The sequence below is a fragment of the Protopterus annectens genome, chromosome 3.part0 (assembly GCF_019279795.1).
Source record: "Protopterus annectens isolate FY-2018-M chromosome 3.part0, PAN1.0, whole genome shotgun sequence".
In the NCBI taxonomy this organism is placed as follows: Eukaryota; Metazoa; Chordata; order Ceratodontiformes; family Protopteridae; genus Protopterus; species Protopterus annectens.
Genome location: NC_056731.1, coordinates 777,209,594 through 777,231,681, shown reverse-complemented (window position 1 = coordinate 777,231,681; position 22,088 = coordinate 777,209,594). Strand labels below are relative to the sequence as shown.

The 22,088-nt window shown below is 38.8% G+C and overlaps 1 protein-coding gene across 1 annotated transcript in view; it reads left to right on the top strand.

Moving 5' to 3' along the window:
• The first annotated feature begins 264 nt into the window (after positions 1 to 264).
• LOC122796550 (telethonin-like) overlaps positions 265 to 22,088 on the top strand; it is a 42,837-nt gene continuing 21,013 nt past the window's right edge. The window contains exon 1 of the mRNA XM_044065119.1: positions 265 to 572. Coding sequence (XP_043921054.1) covers positions 430 to 572 — 143 coding nt within the window. The 5' untranslated portion in view covers positions 265 to 429. The remainder of the gene's footprint in view (positions 573 to 22,088) is intronic.

The following is a 22,088-nucleotide window of genomic DNA, read 5'->3' as shown; positions in this document are numbered from 1 at the left end:
TGTCGTCTCACAGATTTTAAAACATGTTTACACAAGTGAATGCTATAACAGCTGTGCTTTGCCATATCTGTTATACAATCTGCGCATTATGTTACTTTTACATGGGCATACTGCCCAAGTATTCCACGGGGAGAGATGATTTGCTTCAACACCTTAATGACATATGCAGTGAATATGTCAGGTGGTTAGTTTAGCATAATTCTTTGAGGATTAGTCATTAGTCTGTTTTTTCTCAGCTTTCATGAGTTACATTGGTTGTCCAGACTTTCACAAGGTCTTGCCAGGCCAAAGAAATGTGGATTAAACTGCAGTAACCAAAATAGATACAGTTGTGTTACTTAAGCGGCTTGTGTAACATGGTTTGTTCCATTTTACAGGTGAAAGCTACACTTAAAGTCTTACCCTTAACTGTGTTCTGTATATTTCAAGATGTACCATCCAGCTTCAGAAAACAGAAACACTCTGAATATTACTGCTCTAAGCAGTAACGTGGAGGAACAAGATACAGCAAAGAAGGAGTATTACAGCCTAAGTTGGGAGAATGTCATAATGGGGACAAGAATCGAAGAAAGGTAAGTAGGATTTGATGTAAGGAGTTTAAAAAGCTTCTTAAACATTAATTATTTACTGACTTAAAAAGGGATCAACACTCCAGTGTTTTGAATGACTTTAATAAAATCATTATATCTAGAAAAGCACTCCTTATTTCAGAGAATTACTGTCTACATTTTTAAATCTAATAAACATTTAATGTTGATAATAGCTAGTGCCAGTCTTGGTTAACTGGAAAGATGTGATCATCTGGAATTCACTGTTCATTGTAACACATTCATGAGACATGAGTTCATTGTGTGTAACTTTATGCATAAAAACTTTAATTTATTTTAAAGAAAAACACGGCCCATTATGTTTTACAGTTTTACCCCAAATTCAGAGATAAAATAAAATATAAACAACTTGCATGCTATTTTTGTACCACTATGTTCTCTATGTTACCCAGAGGTGGGCAATTACTTTATTTTGCATTTTTTAACTGAGTAGCCTCAACAGACCCTTTTGCCATTTTTACAGAGGAGGGTCAAAATGTGTTTTGAAATGACAAGGAACACAGAAGAAGCCACCCTCCTGCATATCAGTAAGTTCCATGTTATGTTTAACATGCAAATGCATTATTGTCATAATATGTAGATGGGACATCAAGTTGGCATCTTATCCAAATGGCACCTCACAAATTTTGCAGCTCTGCTCACTTGCATTATAAAGTTTCTGTTGAATACTTACCTAAATCTCTGATGCAAAAATTAAACCTACCACCTCCTGTTCATCTGCAACAAAAGCGAGTGTTCAACTTTTTAGGCTACCAAACCTAAGTCATTCATGCTCAACACATGCACATGCATCCCCTATTGAGTACCACACAATATCAACACACTCAGGCAGATGGCTATGTGTCACCTACAAGCTGGATTTTTAACATGATTTTGCTAACTGTTAAGTGATAGCAAATAATTTTGGAATGGAGTCACTCAGCTATTACCTGTAGTTAAGGGAATAACAATTTACTCCATGAAGTAATAAAGCAATCAGTTACAAGCTGTCCAGCTCAGCCACTTGCGTTTTATCATTCTAGACTTCAGAGAAAGACAAGGGATCTAATTTAGCATCAGAAACACGTATGTCCTATCATGGGATGTATTGAGTAAAACGGGATACATGGCACGTAACTCAATTGTTACATGCAGTTACTACTTCAGCACAGTCTGGGGTATCTCATTTGATATCAACTACAGAACATAGCTCTATACTTAGCTTTCATCGATTTAGTTTGTACAGACCAGGCTACCAGATTTCTCTCATAGATCAGTGAAAGATGCTGGGTTTAATGAGCCCTCAGCATACAGAAGATCTCTTTGGACTGGCACTGTCCTTTACAGCTCAAGTGTGGCCAGCTGTTAGTCAAGTTTATGTTGACCTGTGACTGAATAGATACTGTTTGCAGTATAAAAGATATGGCAGGCTTGTGAATCAAACCCTAAAGCGTGCAGCCTTCTGTCAATGCTGAGGTTCTGGTTATTTCCCAAGATGATCAGTCCTACATTCATAGACTGTCTGGATATCCAGTTGCTTGAAAACCCAATGTGTCTGGATTAGCAGTATTAAAAAGTACAGCACTGCAGATCTTCAGATGACAGCTGGTTTATGACCATCACGTATATCAATAGTGAAAAACACGAATGCTGTTCATTTTCCTTCCGTTCAGCACTTTCCATTTTCATTACTACATCTGTTTATTTTCCCTTTAATACCAGAGTCTTGCAGCACTGGAGGAAAGGTCCAGTGCACCTGTTCTTATATCGCAGGCAGAGAGACATTCTGTGCACAGACAGATTTCATCTTGGATGGCAGCACTGACTCATATGAAACTACATATCACAGCACTGTTAAAAGTAAAAAAGATGCCAGTGTTTCCTTTCTGCTGTCTGTCTTTATTTTAAAACCTTTTAACTGATACCTGAAGTAAGCCAAAATCTATATTGTCTTGGTAAATCAACAGCTTCAAACAAAATAAATCTTTAGATAGAAAGTCTGGCTGTAGCCACTAAACGAACCTAAATCTGTGAACCTAATTAACACATATTTATTTATTTATGTTTCCATTTGTTAACCAGGTCAGATCAACATTTTTTCAGCCACAACTTGGGCTCCTTACCCACCCACAGTATAGGCATGAACACATTAGATCCAAATTTACAGAAATAATACATGATATGCGAACTGAACATAAATGTGATAAAGTAAAACAATAGAAATAAATGTAAACGACTGATAGTTGCCGAAGGGTACTGCACATATAAAGCGAAAAAGATGTCGGTGTGACTGAAAGGAAACTGTATAGCTATAGATATAGCTCAATTTCTTAGTATTCCACTGTTCTGAACAACTTATTTAACCTCCACAAAATTATGCAATACGTGTGCAAATATTCTCAGCTATAGTATTTTTGTAGTGCTGCCATTAAAGCAGTTCTGAGTTCTTAGTACTCTAAAGCCATAAGAACATTGACGTACAATTATATACAAAGACAGCAGGCATTATTCCCAACTCTACATGCAGATTTAAAATTATTGGGGAATTATAGTTTAGAAATCTGAGGACAGCTTGGGCAGATGGCAATAATTTGCTATGCACTTCTTAATTCAGGTTCTATTTGACATCAGGTAAAATACTATTGCTCTTACATAAGTTAGTGATAAAAGTCAGGAAAATGGGCGATATTTAAGAAAGCACAGAGTATAATAACAGACAACTGTGCTAAATGAAACAGAAGGGAGTGTAACAAGAGAATTCAGAAGAGCGGTGACTCAAACAAAATTAAAATACTTTCAAAGGAAGCCTTGGGACAAAGATTTTCTACAGATACATTAAAGAGCAAGAACATAAGCAAGGGAGGCATACAAGTTATTGGAGGCAAAGGTAAATAATATTACACTTGGAGGAAAGAAATAGTTGTTATAACTGCCTAGTAAACCGAAGGTGTTGTAATCACTGCCCCTAAAATCATTAAATAAACTAAATAATGAAACAAACCAATAAATAAATAAATAACAGCACTGTGTGCAAAGATGGCAGTCTGTTTACAAAAAAGGGTCTTCAAAGAGCTCCAAAGGCTCAGGCCTGACAATACACTGGAGTCAGATGACGTTCTTGAAAAAACTTAGTAGCAGCCTAGATACAATACTAACAGTTCTTGCTAAACCCTTTGCTCATCTTCAACCTTTTTACTTGAATTCAAGAAACATTGCCTAAATGTTAATATCTATTATTTTGTTTATAATAATATACCCACTTCACTCATTATTTCCCTATATAATTCTCCCTTTATTTACCAGCTTCCATAGCCAGTACTATCTTACCTTCTAACTGTACTCTGTACTTTTGTATATAGGTTGTATATATTTGTTACAAATAGTCATACATTTAATGTGTTGTTTTTTTCTTGTTCTTCCCCTTTATTGCTATTTTACCTTATAGCTGCAATGTTTATGTTTTGTTGTTACATTTTTAAAACTCAGTAAAATATTTTTTGAAAGAAAGAGATACGAAATTATAGGAAAGTGTGAAGGTTAAAAGAGAGGAGAAACTTTGAAAGTTGCAAGTCTAGTTAACAGTAAATCAAGCCAATAATCTTAGGTAGGAAACAGCTGCTCATCAATCACTTAGCATACCCCACCCTCAGTAGTCTGAAATCTGGTCAAAACATAAGTTGCTCTGAGAAGAGACTTAACGCATTTCTTAGAGAACTGCAGGCGTTGCTAATAATAAATACTGAGCAAGGCAAAATAATATATTAGCTTTAATAGTACAGGTCAGGTAGCTTTTCTAGTACAGGTTCTTAGTTGCTGTAAGGCTATTTTACAACTCTTCTTTCCAGACCAGATATCTGATCACATGAAAACAGAATCACAAATATACTCATGAAGCATTTCTAAAAATGGCAGCAAATCACAGAGAAGTAAACTTTCTTATCAAAATAATTGTTTTTCATAATTCTCCTTGCACCATACACCTGTGGCTTGCATCCCTCTATGCTATGAATGAACATTTCCCATTGACCTCCTAAGACTGCCTGTCTTCTAAACTAGACAATTAGCCAATACCAAAAACTAATGGCTGCCCTGACTGCCACAGAATAGGACAGTACGACATTCCATCCAAAAGCAGTTACCCCCAACACTACCCAAACATCAAGTAATTTTAGCAATGTATGTACAAACCACTTTATACCAAAGGCCATATGTAGCATATGGGATACGACAATGCTGACAAGTGTACTTAGAGGACACAGCACCTCATTGTTTATTACTACTGCTCTCTTCCTATAGCGACACTGAAGACAAAGGGGAAAATATGATGACTATGAGCTGCCATTCCATGGGTCCAAGACACAGAAAAGATTCTGTACCTTCTCACCTACCTATCAGTAAAATAACGAGCTTTGCAAACCTCTACTAAATCCACTTTGACACTCCTGCATCCCTTCTGACTCTCCCCTCCCCTCTATACTGCTCTAGCGCACTCTCTCTACTCCAAAACAAATGTATTCTTGTACACCATCTTGTTTACAACTCCACCAATCTTTTCCTTCCTTTTACTTATTCATTTATTTATTTATTTCATTTGTGGACTGGGAAGGTCCACTGGGCCAAAAAAAATGCCCATTTTCAGTGGAGGCCTGGGGAGGAAAGCTCCACAGAGATACGAATATATACAATTAGATAAAGCATAATAACAATACAATGCTTACAATCTGATAAAAGACAAGATAACAAAAATATCATATAAATGGCTAAAGCACAAGAGCATACAGTACTTTAAATGTGATAACAACACAAGATAGTAAAATATGTCAGAGTAAACTACCAAAATTTAGGTAACAAAGCAATATATACAATTTGATAGGAATACATACAACAGTTGTTCCAGATTAGACTGACAATCCTGTATAGCAGCTGGCACTGAGGTAGGCACCATAGCGGCGTCAAAGGTATCACAGTGCAGTACATTTGTAAAGGATATAGAAGAGGTTTGTCTGTTTAGGAGATAATAGTGATGGTACTGGGGGCAGAGAGGGGGGAAGGAGGGAAAGGTGGGAGTGGAGGAAGGGAAGAGACAGAAGTCAGGTTATGGTTGTGAAGAGTTAGCACAGGGGCATTGCCAGTGGGAGGAGAGGTGGTGTTTCAAGGAGTTTTTAAAGGTGGATGTATTGCTAGTAGATTTAAGATTTAAGAAGGGTGGGAGAGAGTTCCATAGTTTAGCAGTGCAAAAGTAGTGGAGCCATTGTCCAGCGGTGACGTTAGGTTTATCTACCTATAGGACCATTTGGTTTTCTGAGCAGAGAGGCCTATTAGGGTAGCGTAGAGTGAATAGGTCAGAAAGGGCTGGGCAACTGGATGGGTTGTATATTAGTTTATGGGCAGTAGTAAGCTAAATATATGTAAGGTGGTGAGGGAGTTCTAGCCAGTTCAATAGTCTGAGAGAGGTACAGTGGTGAGATAAGGGCTTTCCATTGGTAACAAATTTTGCTGTTTTGTTATAACATGAAAGTAGTTTGGATTTAAGACTGGTCTGAATATTGGTGAAAAGAAGAGCGCCATAGAGAAGAGAGGAGAGCAGGAAAGAGGAGGCAAGGGTTAGTTTGGAAGAGTAATTGAGGAATGTTTTGTGTCGATATAGCATGCCCAATTTCTGATGTGATTTTTTCATGTTGCTGTGAATGTGTATGTCAAATGTTAGGTGTTCGTCTATGGTAGCACCTACAAGTTTAGTAGGTGTGACAACCTCTATAGAGGTGTTGTCATGGGAGAGAATAGTGAAATTGTCTGCTTATGGTGCAGGATTTCTTATGGGTAAATAACAGTAGTTTAGTTTTTTTAGGATTTAATGCTAGATGGTTGTTAGCCATCCATTTTTCAGTGGAGCTGAGGGCTGCTTGGGTAAGCTTTTGAAGTTCATGTGAGGAGCTGGCAGTACAAATGATAGTAGAGTCATCTGCATTTTGGATGACTGTTCCTTGAGTGAGACTAGAGTGGAAGTCATTGATGAAATGCTGAAAAGTATTGGGCCTAAGATGGACCCTTGGGGAACACCTGTGGACGTGTTAAGGAAAGGGGAGAAGGCATTTAGCCATTTTATAGCTTGTTGCCTGTCTGAGAGGTAGTTGGAAAACCAGTGTACAGTAGAGGGAGAGATACCCATGTTGGAAAGTTTTCTAAGAAGGAGTAGATGACAAATAGTATCAAAGGCTTTGGACAGACTGAGAAATAGAAAGGAGGCAAGTTTTCTAGTGTCACGGGCCCGATTGATAGTGTCACAGAAAGACATAAGAGCTGCTGTGGTACTGTGCCCTGGTCTAAGACCATGCTGGGTTGACAGTAGTATGTTGTTGTCAAGTAGGTAGCTAAGGAACTGGCTGTAGATACATTTCTCGAGGATTTTGAGATGGGGGGAAAGATGGCAATGGGATGAAAACTGGAGACATCTATGTTGTTTCCGCCTTTGTGTAGTGGGAGAATAAATGCCTTTTTCCAAATAGAAGGCACATAAGAGTCTTGAATAGACCTATTAAGAAGTATGCCGATGGGGTATGCAATGGAATTTGCTGCCTTTAGTAAGAATTCTGGAGGCAGGCTGTCAGGGGCATTCATGCAGGGTTTTAATTTCAGAAGCATTTTCTTTACTATGGCGGTGGGAATAGGGGCTAGAGAGAAGTTGGGAGAAAGTGTAGGGGAGGTATTAGTGGCAGGAGGGTTGGGTTGGTTAGGGAGATTTTAAGGGACATTGGTAATGAGTTTAGCTATAACATCAATAAAATAAATGTTGAAAAGTGTGTCAATTTCTACAGGATTTTTTCCTGGGTCTGGACAGGGGTTAGTTTCTGAACCTGGGTGTAGACAACTGTTGACTGAGTTCCAGAAATGTTTAGGGTTAAGCGTGTATTGATTTTGTAAAGTATGATAGTATTCTTTTTTATCCTTAATGACTTGGTGCTTTAGTAAATTACGAAGGTGTCTGTAGTTTAAGAGGTCAGAGGGTTTTTGTGCTTTTGTCAAAGCTTCCAGGCTTTGTCCCTGATGAACATGCTCTGTTTGGTGGTTCTAGTGAGCCATGGGGCTTGCAAGGATTTTACACGTTTTAGCCAGAGGTATGCTAGGCTATTCAGAATATTAAGGAATGAGGAATTCAAATGTTGTACTGCGTTGTCTAGAGGGAGTGTTTTAAAGGGTTCCCAATTAATGCTTTGAAGGGCATTATTAAAAGCTGCAGGAGAGAACAGTGATAAGTCCCTGGTATATTTGTATTGATGTTTGTGTATTTCAGTTGTAGTTTTGCATATTGCAAATGCTGGTAAGTGGTCACTGTTGCTATTTGGGAGGGTTTCTGCTGTTGCAGTTTTATTGGGGTCAGAAACCATGAACCAGTCTAAAATTGTTCCATGGCAGCTGTTTTTGTTGGATCTGATAATGTCAGCAAATAGCTGGCTGCATTTGTATAGGTTGATTTTGGTGGGGAGGGGGTGATGCTGCGAGAAGTCAAACCAATTTATATTAACATCACCCATTATTGTTTCTGTCGTTATGTTATTGGAACTCCAGGCTAGGATGTCATCTAGTATGGGGATATTATTACCAAGGAGAATGCATAGGGCAATGATACACAGGTTTTTGTTCTCATTGATTTTTAAGAGGGCTGTTTTAATACATAATGTTCCTTGCTTTACTTTGCTTCCAGTGCAATTATCTCTAAAGACTGGTTGATGCTGTTTACTGAATATAACTATCTCCAATGACTATTGCAGAATTTTGTAACCACAAATATGTTAGTAAGTAGAAGCTCTGCAACCTCCCTCCCTTTACTGTGACCCGTACAACAAGCTTTGTAATTGAAATGTTACTGGATCTAAGATTGTATCTGGTCATTTTCTCCCTTGGTCTCCACTGAAAAGGGACACTACACTTGGTTAGAAATACACTATAAATAAATGCAATAAATAAATAAATCAATAAATTCCATTTCAGAGTGATGTTCTGTGCATGCATAATGCAACTGTAATACAGCATATTAACTCCTATCAGGATTTCATCTCTGACTGATGTTATATTTTGTCTTGCTTTTTTAAATGTGAAGCTTAATCAACCCCCTTTAACACAGATTGAACCTTAGAAGATGCCAAGATATATAATATTCAGTTAAATGTAGTTATTCATAATCTGAGCATACATGCAAGTTGTTATGCATCCACAACAATGAAGAAAAACTAGCAAATCATCTTCCTTCTAAATGAGTGTACAGTCCTAAATCTCAAACTTTTGTCAAATGGGACTGGGAAGACAGATTAGATAAACAAATTTTTCCTCAGGTAGATAGCAAATGTTGAAGGTTTGATGGGGCAGAAAAAGGTAACTGAGAACATATTTTCTTGGAATGTAATGAGTTGGTAGACTTAAAAGATTCCCTGTAGACTGCTCTGTCGGAGATTCTGGGTGAGCAAGTTGGAGTGACTAGGGGAAATGATTTTTTGAGCTACGATACAAGCTTGGAATTGTCTAGACATAGTAAGGCCTTGCTGTGTCTAATTATGATGGCTGTCAAAAAAGTTACTAGAAAATGGAAATTAAAGTCTAAACCAACTTAACTAGAAGTAGTGAAGATAGTAACAGAGTTAAAACAACTGAAACTGGGATCTTTAGAAAAGGGTAGGAGCAAATTACATAGGGGAAAAATGGGAAATGTGGGATCAATACATGCATAGGAGGAATGAGGTTTAAAAGAAGGCAGGATTTGAACGAGCTATGTAATGGTTGATTAACAATGACTGGATATGTTAAAAGTGATGTATAATGCTTGCAGTTACATTTGTGTCAGCTCGGTTAGGAATGTATAATGTTTGCAACTGAGATTGTTTTGCTATGGTTTATTGTCATTTATATAATTTAGTAAAGATGTTTCTTGTTTAAAAAAAAAGTTTTGTCAAATGGAGCATGTTTATTCTATCACTGCTTTCTACAATCAGCTCTTAGCTAACACTCAATGATATAGCAGGTACTTTGCATAAGAGCACAAAGCAAAGATTCCAAATCAGTTATTAATCACAAATATTTCTTTACATGCTAATTTCTCTATCCTTCCTATGCACAAGAAATGAATGCATTTCATATCTTTGTGAGGTCACCAGGAAACATCCTTATAATAAAAAATAATGATCATTTCATTACCTGTGTCTGCCTTATGTCACTCTATGAATGCATATGAGTCAACTCCTATATAGTATATTTGTTCACATAAAACAGTATTTTGTGTAGAGGTGTATGAGTGATTTTTCCCACCACCTGAATCACCAAGCTTGTAAATAACTCATTGTCAGCTGCTTCAGAGTGGACTTGCTTTAGCTATGTCCTAATTGTGGAGCTGTTAAGTAATCACTGTTCATGTTTTCTATGGTTACATTATTGCTTTACATACTGTATGTGTCAGAAATGGGTCTATATCACATTGTCAAACTTTTAAAAGTTCGAACGTCATATGGTTGACACCATATGATCGAACTTTTAAAAATTTGAATGTTTCAACAGAGGTCTCCGTAAAGTGGGAATGGGAAGATTTCCCTTTCTGTACTGTAGTGTGATCTCGGAGTTGGTATATTTAAAGAGCGGGAGGTGCAGCCCCCCACATGGCCCCCCCTGCTTAAACCGTTCAGGTAGGTTTTTTCCATTGGTTTATTTTTTTTTATTACATTTTCAAACTTTTAAAAGTTCAGTCATATGGTGTTGACCATATCACATCCGAACTTTTAAAAGTTCGATTATGTAACATAGATGCATCAGAAACAACTTTAATACATTTAATCAAAAGAAAAGCATACTATTTTGAAACATGTAAAACAATGGCTCAGCCTGGAATAATTTTGAATGAAAATGTCAGAAGACAAAAACAATAACATGGCACATCCAGGCTAACTTAAAATATTTTTTCTAAAGCAAAATAGGTTTTGAACTTTATGGCTCTTCCTCAGTGTTCTAAGCACAGCATCATTAAATCTCACTTATAAATCCTGCTAAAACAATCTCCAACTAAACTAAAAATAAAATTAAATATTTAAACCAGGCTGTAAAGGACATGATGGCAAATGATAATTACATTAACAATTATCTACAAATGTATTTATTTATGTATGTATGTAAATATGTATGTATGTATCAGTAGATTGATCAATCGAGGCTTAGAGGCAATACGATTTCAAACACAAACATTGAATATAGTATAAAAATACAAGAGTATAGAAATCAGTGTTCATTACTGTAGCTGACAGAAATGAAGAGGTCCATTACTGTAATTTAAGATGTTATAGTATATGTGACAGGTCCCTACTCTGAGCCAGCAATCAAGCAGACTCAATTCTCACCACTGACTCTGGCGAGGGGCAGTCACTAAAAGCAAAGATGGATTCACACAGTATTTTCAGATGCAGCTCCCTGCACCAAGCACAATTTCCATTAAGAGCACAAAGTGAGCATGCTCCAGACCTGGGGCTAGACTCTCTTTCTCTCTCTGGATCCACACAAAACTTCTCACTGACTACTTTGGAGATCTGCACCCCTGTTCCCAGTAGCTGACACACACACTTGGATATTTGAGTTTCACACACACATGCATACCTACGAAAAGCTGCCACAGATTTACTAGTTGTGCCCTTTCTGCCCAGACTCTGAGATAATCACACTGCCACCAGTCAGCTACTCTAAGGCTCTTACAAAGGGTACCCAATTATACTGTGTAAAATTAATATTAATACAAATGGTAGGGTGTGACCAAAGCATCCAGGCTTTCAGGACCGGCCACAGTGTCACTAAAACAAGCATAAGCACTCTCAAGATGTTAAAAGTATTCTCTAAAGGACCAGCCACAATGAAAGGTATTAAAATATTTAATGATAAATAGTAAAACAGAAAACAAAAATACTGAATACTGAGTTTCAACCACAGAGATATAAAAATAATACAGTTGGATAGTTTCTCACAGATGCAGAAAACAATACTAAACCATTCTCATTAAATGTCATTGACTGACTAAAGAATTACTGTTCCCTGGCTACTTACTAAAGCAAGGCAAGCTGATGTGTGCTGAGTGTCTTACCACAGCAAAAGCCAGATAATGTCTCTTTTTATCTGTATGGATGTGTGAGATATATCCTGTCAGAAATCTTTCCTGTCAGGTTCCAAAGTGCTACTGAGAGAGTTCCAAAGAAACCAGATGCTGGTGAGAGGATGCCATCACCTCTGGTTGCCTGACTCTGGTACAATACACACAGAGCTTTGCTAAGATCTGTGGCAGCATCTGAAAGCTATAGCACAATTTCAAATTTTCCACTCTCCCAGGGTTCTCTGATAAACATACACATTTGATCAGTTACAACAATGCAACCTGATATACATGCATACATTCTTTCTGTCCAGCAGGACCTACTGTTGATGCATTTTTAATACGAGTAATTTTACAATATATTTTAACTCAAACGTCTATACAAATCAGTGCGATAGTCAAATAGCATACAATTCTATAGAAAACTCCAGCTAGCTATGCTGGCATATGTACACATGTACTGCCCTACTCTCTATGGCACAGATGGCAGTACCTCATAACATTACAGCATAAATAAATTATACTGTTGTGTAAATAATATGTACAACTTTACAAAGCTATGACCATTTGACTAAAATGGGTACAATATAAAAGCCATAGAGCAGTTCTGGATGCATGTTGAGCTGCTGAAAGTATTTTTGATGAACGTAAAAACATTAAACAATATTCACCAAAAATGCCTTCAGAGGACATCTTGAGGATTTTTTTTTTATGTAGGCGGGCAAGCCGTCAACAACCCCCCCCCCCCCATTTTGGGTAACACTTTACATATCCCCAAACTTATATATACCAACTCCAGGCTCACACAACAGTGGAGAAGAAGGCAATTCCACTGCTTCCAAATGTAGTTTTATCAAACTTACTTTAATATTTCTATGTTCACCAAAACTACCTTTGATGACCTGATGTGCTCCCGCTAGTTTCCCTGTTTTCCAAATTACATGACATTAGATAGTTGTGTTGATATAAAAAGGTAACTTGTCTTTTCACTCTGCCATATTTAAGCAGTTGTATTTTTCAGTTTCACCTTCTTCCTCTCTCTTAGTCCATCACACATCTTGGGTCTTCTTGAAGGCACTGCAATTTTACAGCCTACAATGCACTGAACTGTCATAATTCATTTTTCCACTACTCTTCCCATGAAAAGTACTTTCTGATGTGTAGGCTTAACTTTGTATTCTTAATGTGGGAGGCATGTCTCATCCTCCCTTATTCATATTTCCTCTTCAGCTATATACCAATGCCCTGTCCCCTACATGTTTTTTCATTCACATCATACCTTCCCTTTCTCGCATGTCTTCAAGAAAGAATTAATTTACCTACTGCAAACTCTCATCACACTTCTTGCTCTACTTTTATTACTAACTTGGTAGCATTTCTTTGTATTTTATTATTTATTTATTTATGTAGTATTTGTTCACCGGGTAAATGGACTATTGACCCTTTTTAGCCATGACTTAAGCTTAAAGAGCAGAAAATACATCATGGACTTTCAGTCAACAATATTATATACAAAATGAGTGCATAGTAAAATTCAGAATGCAGATGAGGTGACATTAAAAGATCCAGCTAGAGTGCTGTGAGAAAAAAATATATAAAAAATGCAAGCTAAGATGTGCATAAAATATGCTGCAATCATGCATATAATACATAAACTCCTATATGCATGTAAAATATTTGCATACAAGATACCGCATTAAGAGGCTGAGAAAAGTTTATTAAATGTATTCAGTTATTCATGATATGGGATTTTAAGTTTCATCTTCTCAACTACTTTGACATCCCTGACCCTATATGAATGGAAAAAAGAACACTGTAAGACAATCTCCACTAAGAGAAGGGTCAACACTTGGGTGCCTAAGGGATCCATGCATGGCCCAGTCCTATTTCGTATCTACTTCTTGGAGGTAAGGCTAATGTCAAGGGTGTTTGGTTGACCAAATTCATGGATGACTGCAAACTGGAAGCTATTACAGATTCCTCCCATGATATAAACACCATGCAAGAAGGTCTAACAAAAACAGATCACTGGTGATAAAGTTACTGATTAAAACATAGTGGCAAGAAATGCATTATATTGCTTTTGGGAAAATGGCCATTCAGGCTAATTACTCCATTGATAAGACACCCCTAAATGTTGACCCAGTAGTCAGGGATCTGGGAGCATATGTCGACAGTAATCTAGCCTTTGACTAACACATTGACAAGGTAGAAAGAAAACCATTTTATGCAGCCCAACTTATAAGTAAGATCATGACATCCAGGTCCAGGAAAGTCATAGCACCACTTTATGTGGCCCTTATCCATTGAGTATAATTCCCCCTTTGGCATATACTTGACCAGACACATGCAACAGTTGGAATGCCCACAGAGGTTCTTCACCAAAAGAATCCAGGGTATAAACACATTGCCCTATACAGATTGGCTTAAATACCTATCTCTATATTTAGTCTCCTACAGGTTACTGAGAGGCAGTCTATGCCTGACATATAAGGCATCCTTGGTCTATTGCTGATGGACGTTTTACACATCCACAAAATGAACAGTATCAGTACCATGATTAAAAGTTTGCTTGAGATGTGAATAAGATGTGTTGGTGAGACAGATATTTGTCCCAGATGGTCCCTATTCTCTGGAACAGGCTCCTCATCCATGTCAGTCCGAGTCCATCCCTAATCCTGTTTAAGCATTACCTTGACCAATGGATGAGAAATTGGAAATTCACTTTGGGTTTGGCTACATGCCACTGATAGACAGTTGTAGGCAGTAACTGCCCAAACTAACATACACCCCACATAATCTTTATAAATTTCCTAACTAACATACCCGACCAAATAAATGCTCATGATACAAAGGGATCCCATTGGAATAGGATAAGCAGCTAGACTTATAAAGGCCCTGGTGGTCATTAGCCTAGTATATACATATGAACCTATGAACCTGTGACCTGATCAGGGATTTATATAACCTCTCAGTTCCTGGAGTCTATTCCTTGAATGAGATGGCCCAGATCATTATTGGTCTTGGATATAGCTTTCTTATTTTGTGATTTTTTTTTCTGGTGTTGCTAGCATATTAAGGTTTTTTCCCTGATCAGTGATTTTAGGGTCACACCTTCCAGATGGTTTGCCGCTTTAGAATTATTACAGAAGTGACTATGATGTATGTGGGTGGAGCTCTCAGTCTGGTACTGCTGCACTTTCTAGGTGTCTACTTGAGGGGCTGGAAGGTCAGAGGAAAATCAGATTCTTTGCTAGAGTTATACCTTCTCACCTACATCATATCCTCAAGGAATCAAAGCCAGGAAATCCATATACATAATTATGAAACACATACCCCTCCTCACTATACTATTCTCAGCTGTTCACAGCCAGACAGTGCATGTCAACTATTTTCTGACATACTGAAACACTTGTATTACACCCACATCTCACATAGTCTGTCAGCTCTCATATGCCCAAAAACATGCGACTAACTATATACCCATGGTGGAAGAAATTAATGTATTTTTCCTAAGCCTCCAAATTAAACCAATCACTGCAAAATGCCAATAGCTAGGAAAATTCAATGTTTCGTCACCTGCAGATCACCTGCTTTCCCTGGATAGCATTTTTGCCTTCTTTCCGGCTAAGATCTCCCTTCACCTTTGCCCTCTTTTTTGCTCTTACTGTTTCACCTGGTTAACAACCACTAACATTGATGTTCCTCTCTTTTTTTCTTATGTATTGACCTACTCCATCAACTTTGCCCTCATATTTCTCGGCTGCTAGCCACCCTTCCCTCCAAATGCACATATATTCACTACCCCCTTCCTTCTTATTACCAGGCCCTCTGCTTTCTCATGGAGCAAGGTACTTCAGCATGGGACTGGTCAGTGAAAACTCACTGATTGAGTCCTATTGGCTGAAGTTACTGGTGAATTGTTTTCAAAAGTACCATCTGTTTCTTTTTCTGTGTTTATATGAGCTTAGAGTTAGTATATATAGGTAGAAGTGGCAACTAGGGAGATGGAGGATGCATATGTCCCCGAGAAATTTCAGGTGGTATGTGTATGGTAGCTTGATAAGGGAGAATTTTGGTTTGTGTCACTAATTTATGTAATTTATGGCTGTATAATGTGTGGGACCCTTGATGTGAGCAGTCAGTCTGTGAGGGACTTTAATCTCTTGAGAACTGGTTAGTATTCCCACAAGTAATTATCCTAGATCCTTATCCACCCTACACCTGTATACTCTCTCCTCTGGCTCCACTCACCGACTACCTTTACCCAAGTCTTCCTCTCTCTAACTCCTCCTCCTTCCTCCCATTCCCATCTACTGTCATATCCTGCTATCTCCTAACTGCCAGCAGGTCTTAATTCTCACTGTCCTGGCTAGCTAACTTCATTATTCAGTGCACAGAAACAGTGTTTGCTGAAGCTTCATATGTTCAAACACACCCTCATTGTCTTCTTCCCAAAACTTCCTAAGCCAAATCCTTGCTGTACAGCCTGAAAACCAAACCATCTTCTTTTTTCTTTGCTTTGGATACATGTTGATACATCAAAAGTAGTTTCTAGGAATGTAAAAAAAAACTCAAAACAATTTGCCAAAACTGCTTTCAGCAAACCTCTAAGGAATTATTCTTTTTGTAAGGGGACACTCCCCCATACCCCCAAAACATATCTATACCAACTCCAAGATCACACAGCAGTGTAGAAAGATGAAAACTCCATTATCATTAAAGGTAGTTTCAGTGAACTTTCTTCAGCCTCTTATGTTTGCTTAAACTGCTTTTGATGGCTCAACAGGAACCCTTTCATTATCCTTTCCTCCCTGCAATGCTGCTCCTTTCCTTGGTGTTATTCTTCCTCCTTGATCTGTGGCCTCCTTTTGCATTATAAGTTGCCTGTCTTATATTTCTGTCACTGTTCTAACCATGCTTCCTGTGCTCATACATTGTCTGTCTTCTTCACTGACCCAGTACCCTTCTTCTAGCCCATCCCTGTAGATGCTATGACCATAGTTTCCTTTCTGCAAATCTCTACTATTCAACCTTGGATTTTTTTGCTACTTTAGTGCTGTTGTTGTCTTCAGTTCCTTAACCTACTTAAATACCTGTATCAGTGGCCCTGCAAATTTAAAGACCTCTGTGCTAGATTTTGCTATGACTAATATTGGCATATTGATGGCCCACCTCACCTCTGTCCTTTTTGTTTGACTGCCTAACCTATCTTTATTATGCACCTATCTCTGATTCTTTACCTGTTTTCCCTTTTGCTTTCACTTTATCTCACAGATGTGATCTCTTTCCTTCATCCTGATGAATCACTGGTTGCTTTATTTAGCATTATATAACCAAGCCATCCAAGTCTGTGGTATGCAAAACAATGTTTCATAGTTTGTCCACTGCAACCTATAAGTGTTTCTGGTTCTGTAATAGGTAATTCCTTTTTTCAGACTCCCACAGTACACTTATACTTTTCTTTGGTTACATACTGTCTACATGCAGTGATACAACACCGTTTGCAAGCCTTCATCATACTGTCAACTTATTAAATGATACCACTTTCATAGGGTTTGACAAGTTACACCACATGACATCATGCCATGAGACAGTTAGTGCAGAGCACTGCTGGTGTTCTTGCTCAGACAATGCAGCCTTTCAGAGGCAATTTGTCATGTACGATCATACTAAGCATGTCATGGTTTGCATCCTTTATTAAGTACACTGATGTTGGCATGGCACACTGGGGGTGACTGCTATTGCCTGTGGTGCACCATCACACAGCACAGTCTGCTTGTGCGTGTTACTCATCAGGGTGGCCCACTGCCTAGTGATAGGCAGCACACACCAAGATATGCTTTCTCTTCACTATCACTGTCCCAGTTGCAAGGTGGAGTTTACACTGATACTCAGTGTGACATGTTAGGGGACATATTGTTACACATACACATTACATATGCAGATGTAGTCACATGCTTGTCTTTCGGCATATCATAGTCTCCCTGTTTGCATGTTTGAATATGTTTGTATTTGCATTCTATGACTTTCATAGATGAAAAGCAAGATGGCTTTTGCTTTTTGAATTGATGCTTTGTCTGAAGTACAATATGCATGATACACATTCTACTATCTATACACTACAACCCTCGGATATCATGAGGGCCTCCTTATGCTCACATCTGATCAACACTGTTTCACCTAACATGATTAGTGTCTGACACTCACTATACTCCCAGCATATCCACCATTTGTTATCCATGTTCCACAACTCAACTGTGTAAAGCCCACTGAGTAATAACTATGATTCATGATGCATCCCAAACTATATCTTTTATTGAATGAGCATAACTTAGTTATCTATCGCACCGAAGGATGTATTCAAGTCACAAGTAGCCAATGTGGCAGCACTATGTTGTAGCTCTCCCTATTATCAGAGAATTGTCATGTTATTAAGTAACTACTATCTGTGCAGAAAGACTCACTTCTCCCATCTTCTCCCCTTCCATGTGATGAAAATATTTTGCTCACAGGCAGTCAACATGAACAGTGTGCCTCAGCTGTCTTCCTTCTTGTGAGGAAAATCTCCAGCTCACAAGTAGCTCCTGCAAAAGAAGCATAAATTAATTAATATTCTTCATTTTAAGGGTATGCCCAGAGTAAGTTCTGAACCCACTCCCTAACAGACTCTTCTTCTGGGTATTCAACTTGCTAAAGACTTGTGAAACCCATGTCACTCACTACCACGGGACTGGCACACCCTATACTGATAAATGTTTGTTTCACAAAAGAACATTCTGAAATTGAGTCTATTAAATCATAGTGAGACTGTTCCAACATATCAACCACTGTGCCATGCCAGAAGCTACAGCTCTCATTTCCAGGGATAAAGCAGTTAATGGGATATGCAAAGATAACCACAGACAACAAGACAATAATGAGGCTTTCACAAATAAAACTACAGGCACATCTTTTTCATTTTATTTTTAAAAAGTATGACTCTCTCAGCCGATAATTTATTTTTTCTTTGGAGACCTTATATTTGAGCTATATGGTGCATGTGAGAGTTAAATAAGAAATGAGTTCATAGGCCTCTGGTCTAAAGAATAAAATATAAAAGCAAAACAGCACTGGAATCAAATGTCAGTAATTGAAACAATTAATGTTAAAGTCTTTTTTTTTCTTTTTTGTATGGCTTACCACTGATTTCAGATCTTTAGCTTTCCCATTATTCCTTCCTTGTACTAGGCCACCATACTGGGGGGCACCCCTGCATAACCATTTTTGGATGGATCCTGTTTCATCCCTCATTAGACCCGTTATAGAATACAATGCCCCGTTTGTTATGTACCTCTCAAGACATCTGCAACAACTGGAAAGGCTGCAGAAATACCTCACTAAAAGAATCACAGGCCTAAAGCAGATGCCCTATGCTGACCGTCTAAAAAACTCCACCTATACTCTGTCACATATCGTCTACTCAGAGCCACTCTATGCTTAATATACAAGGCCATGTCAGACCCAGAGCTGTTGGACATGCTACACTTAAAGAAATCCCAATCCCTCAGAGACACACGCTCCAGGGATCTAAACCTTGTCATCACAATGAACAAAACATGCTGGAGAGATAGGTTCCTGAACCAGAGACTCCCCAGATGCTGGAATAGACTGCCCATAAATGTCAAGCAGAGCATCTCTTTGGCCCTCTTCAAAAGGAACCTTGATGACTGGATGGAAGATAGGAAATTCACCCTGGGGATCACATCAGTCACCCTGCTAGACAGGGGTCCAGGGAAGTAAATACTGTGGGAAGATATAGCCAGGGAATTGTTATGGCTAGGCTTGTATAGGCCCTAGGGCCGATAGCCTAGTACCAACCTATGAACCTATAAACCTATGAGATTACCTCATTGTCATAGAATTATGCAAGCCCCCAGGGATCAGTGAGAGGAGTGGAGAAGCAAGGGATCTCATACTGCAGTCAAGCTAACATTTTCTTGGGTGGGAATGCCCCCTATGTGCTAATGTCATTTAGTATTAGAGGCAACTTTCTGCAATTAGGCATTCTATAGGTGTGTCTTCACTCCCACCCTAACTATGGATGCTAACCCGAACCTTCTCACATGCCTGGATGCTGGACTCTGTTCTGCAGCCTCATCTCTACTAGGCTGCAAGAATGTCTCATCCTACCAACATCTCACCCCATCCCTCTCCTCACACAGCAGTGAAAAGGAAGAGCCTTGTTATTCTGCTGTCCTCCATGCCAGTTCCAGTAAGTACCTGAGCCACTAACAAACTTGCACCACCAGCGTCATAGCCTGTGCTTTATCTTGCTATGCCAGAGGAGCTGTCCCACTGCTAAAGTGTTTGAGTGCCATATATTTCTAGCTGCTCAGAGTAAACAATATTCCTTCCATTAATGATTTCCTGACAGTTGAAAACCTGTTACTTCATAACTGTATCCATGAGAACCTTAATGATATTAAGAATCACTGAGATTCTATTTAATTTTCTTAATTTTAGTTTGATTATCTACGTGAAAAACATATTTATTATTAATAACAACATACTTCAGAACACAATCATGCAGTTAACTTTCAACTTCTCCTGTTTATACAGCTCTGCATTCTATTTAAACTGTTTTTGTGTTGATTAACTGTTTTGCACTTTTAAAAAAGTTATTTGTTGCTTAATTTTACCTGTAGGCTAACACACTCAAGTGCGCTAGCCGTTTAAAAGCATTTATAGCATTTACTGTCTGTTTTTCCTCTGTTTTCTGAAAAAAAAAAAAAAAAAAATCTTGTTTTCCCACCTTACTGAACTAGAATAGTCCAGTCTTCAGAGTTTGCTGATCTCTGGGCTTTGGCTTGGTTCCTGTGCTATTCCGTATCCTTATTTGGATAAAGGGAAGCTTCTTTGTTCACCAGTGGGAGTGGGGAGCACTGAGCAGCCTATTTGTCCCTAGAGCAGTGGTTTCAGCCAGAAACTTGTAGTCTATTGGACATTTTGGGTCAATTCCTAGCTCTTTTCAACCCCCTGCTATAAAGCCCGCTTTAGCACGCTTTTGCGTGATTTAGCGCGGAGTTGCCCATAGAGCACCATAGGGCAGCGCCGGTTAAAACAAGATTAAACTATTTCTGTCTCCGTAAAGTCTGCTCTTCAATTTTTCCCTTAGAACTTCTCTACTTGCAATCTAAACAGTCTATTCTCTATCTCAAAAGCTCAGCACTTGCTCCTAAAGCATTTTTCTATAGGTAAAGTACTTATATACTAAACAAAGTACTACATTAGCCTAGAATCCCCTTGAGTACCCATTTCCCTATAGGGCCCTTCTGACTCAGTTACACAGCAAACTTTTTCACTTTTTCTAGCATGTCGAAGGGTCAGTTGCTAGCGTCCTCTCCTGTTCAGCTGGTGAATCTGGGCATCTTGAGGCAATGTTACAATTGCCTCATGTACACAGACAACCCACTCCTTCTCCCACAAAACACAAATACATGTGAGAGATGCAACTATATAGCCAAACTGGAGGCTGAGCTCTCTCAACTCAGGACTGGCAAGACCAGACAGGAGGAGAAGGAAACCATGCACACCACAAACCCAGTTTCACATAGAATTATCATAACTGCAAAACAAACACATAAACACACAAAGACATACTCGGAGGCACTGATCAAAAATCTACCAAAACTACAGAGGCCTCCAAAGCAGACACCCAAGCAACTGCCACCTCAAGACATAAGACATGCAGCACATAGTTCTCAAAGTCAGTGTGCTAAACAGTCACAGCCCTTAAGGCCAAACACAATAACAGACACACTTGTTATAGGTGACTCCATAGTCAGACACACTGACGTCCCACTCACCAGACTGAACAAGGAAAAGATCACAGTAAGCTGCCTGTCAGGCACTAGAATCCGCCACATAACACAAGCACTCAGGTCACTCCACAGCAAGTACAAGTATGACTCAGTCATTGTCCATGCCGGTGTGAAGGACCTGAGATGTACCTCCCTGGACTACATGAAAAGAGACATAGAGGAGCTCTCAGATTATGTAGCCCAGGCCGGTATGACCCTGACCCTGAGCAGTATCCTACCCTCACCAAGAATGATGCCACAATGCAGAGACAAAATGATCAGCTTTAATAATTGGCTTAATTACTGGTGTCATTCTAAGGGGATCCAATGTCTGTCTGCCTGGGATGACATGCTTGACAAGCCACGCTGCTTCGCAAGGGACGGCTTTCACCTGTCACCCCTGGGCTTCCAGATATTGGCAAAGGCTCTTGCCACCCCCATAGTGCCTTTTTTAGGCAAGGCTTAAATGATAAACCTACCGCCCTAGAAAACAAAAATGGAGAAAAACTAAGGGTAATACTGCTCAATGCCAGAAGTCTAAACCTCAAG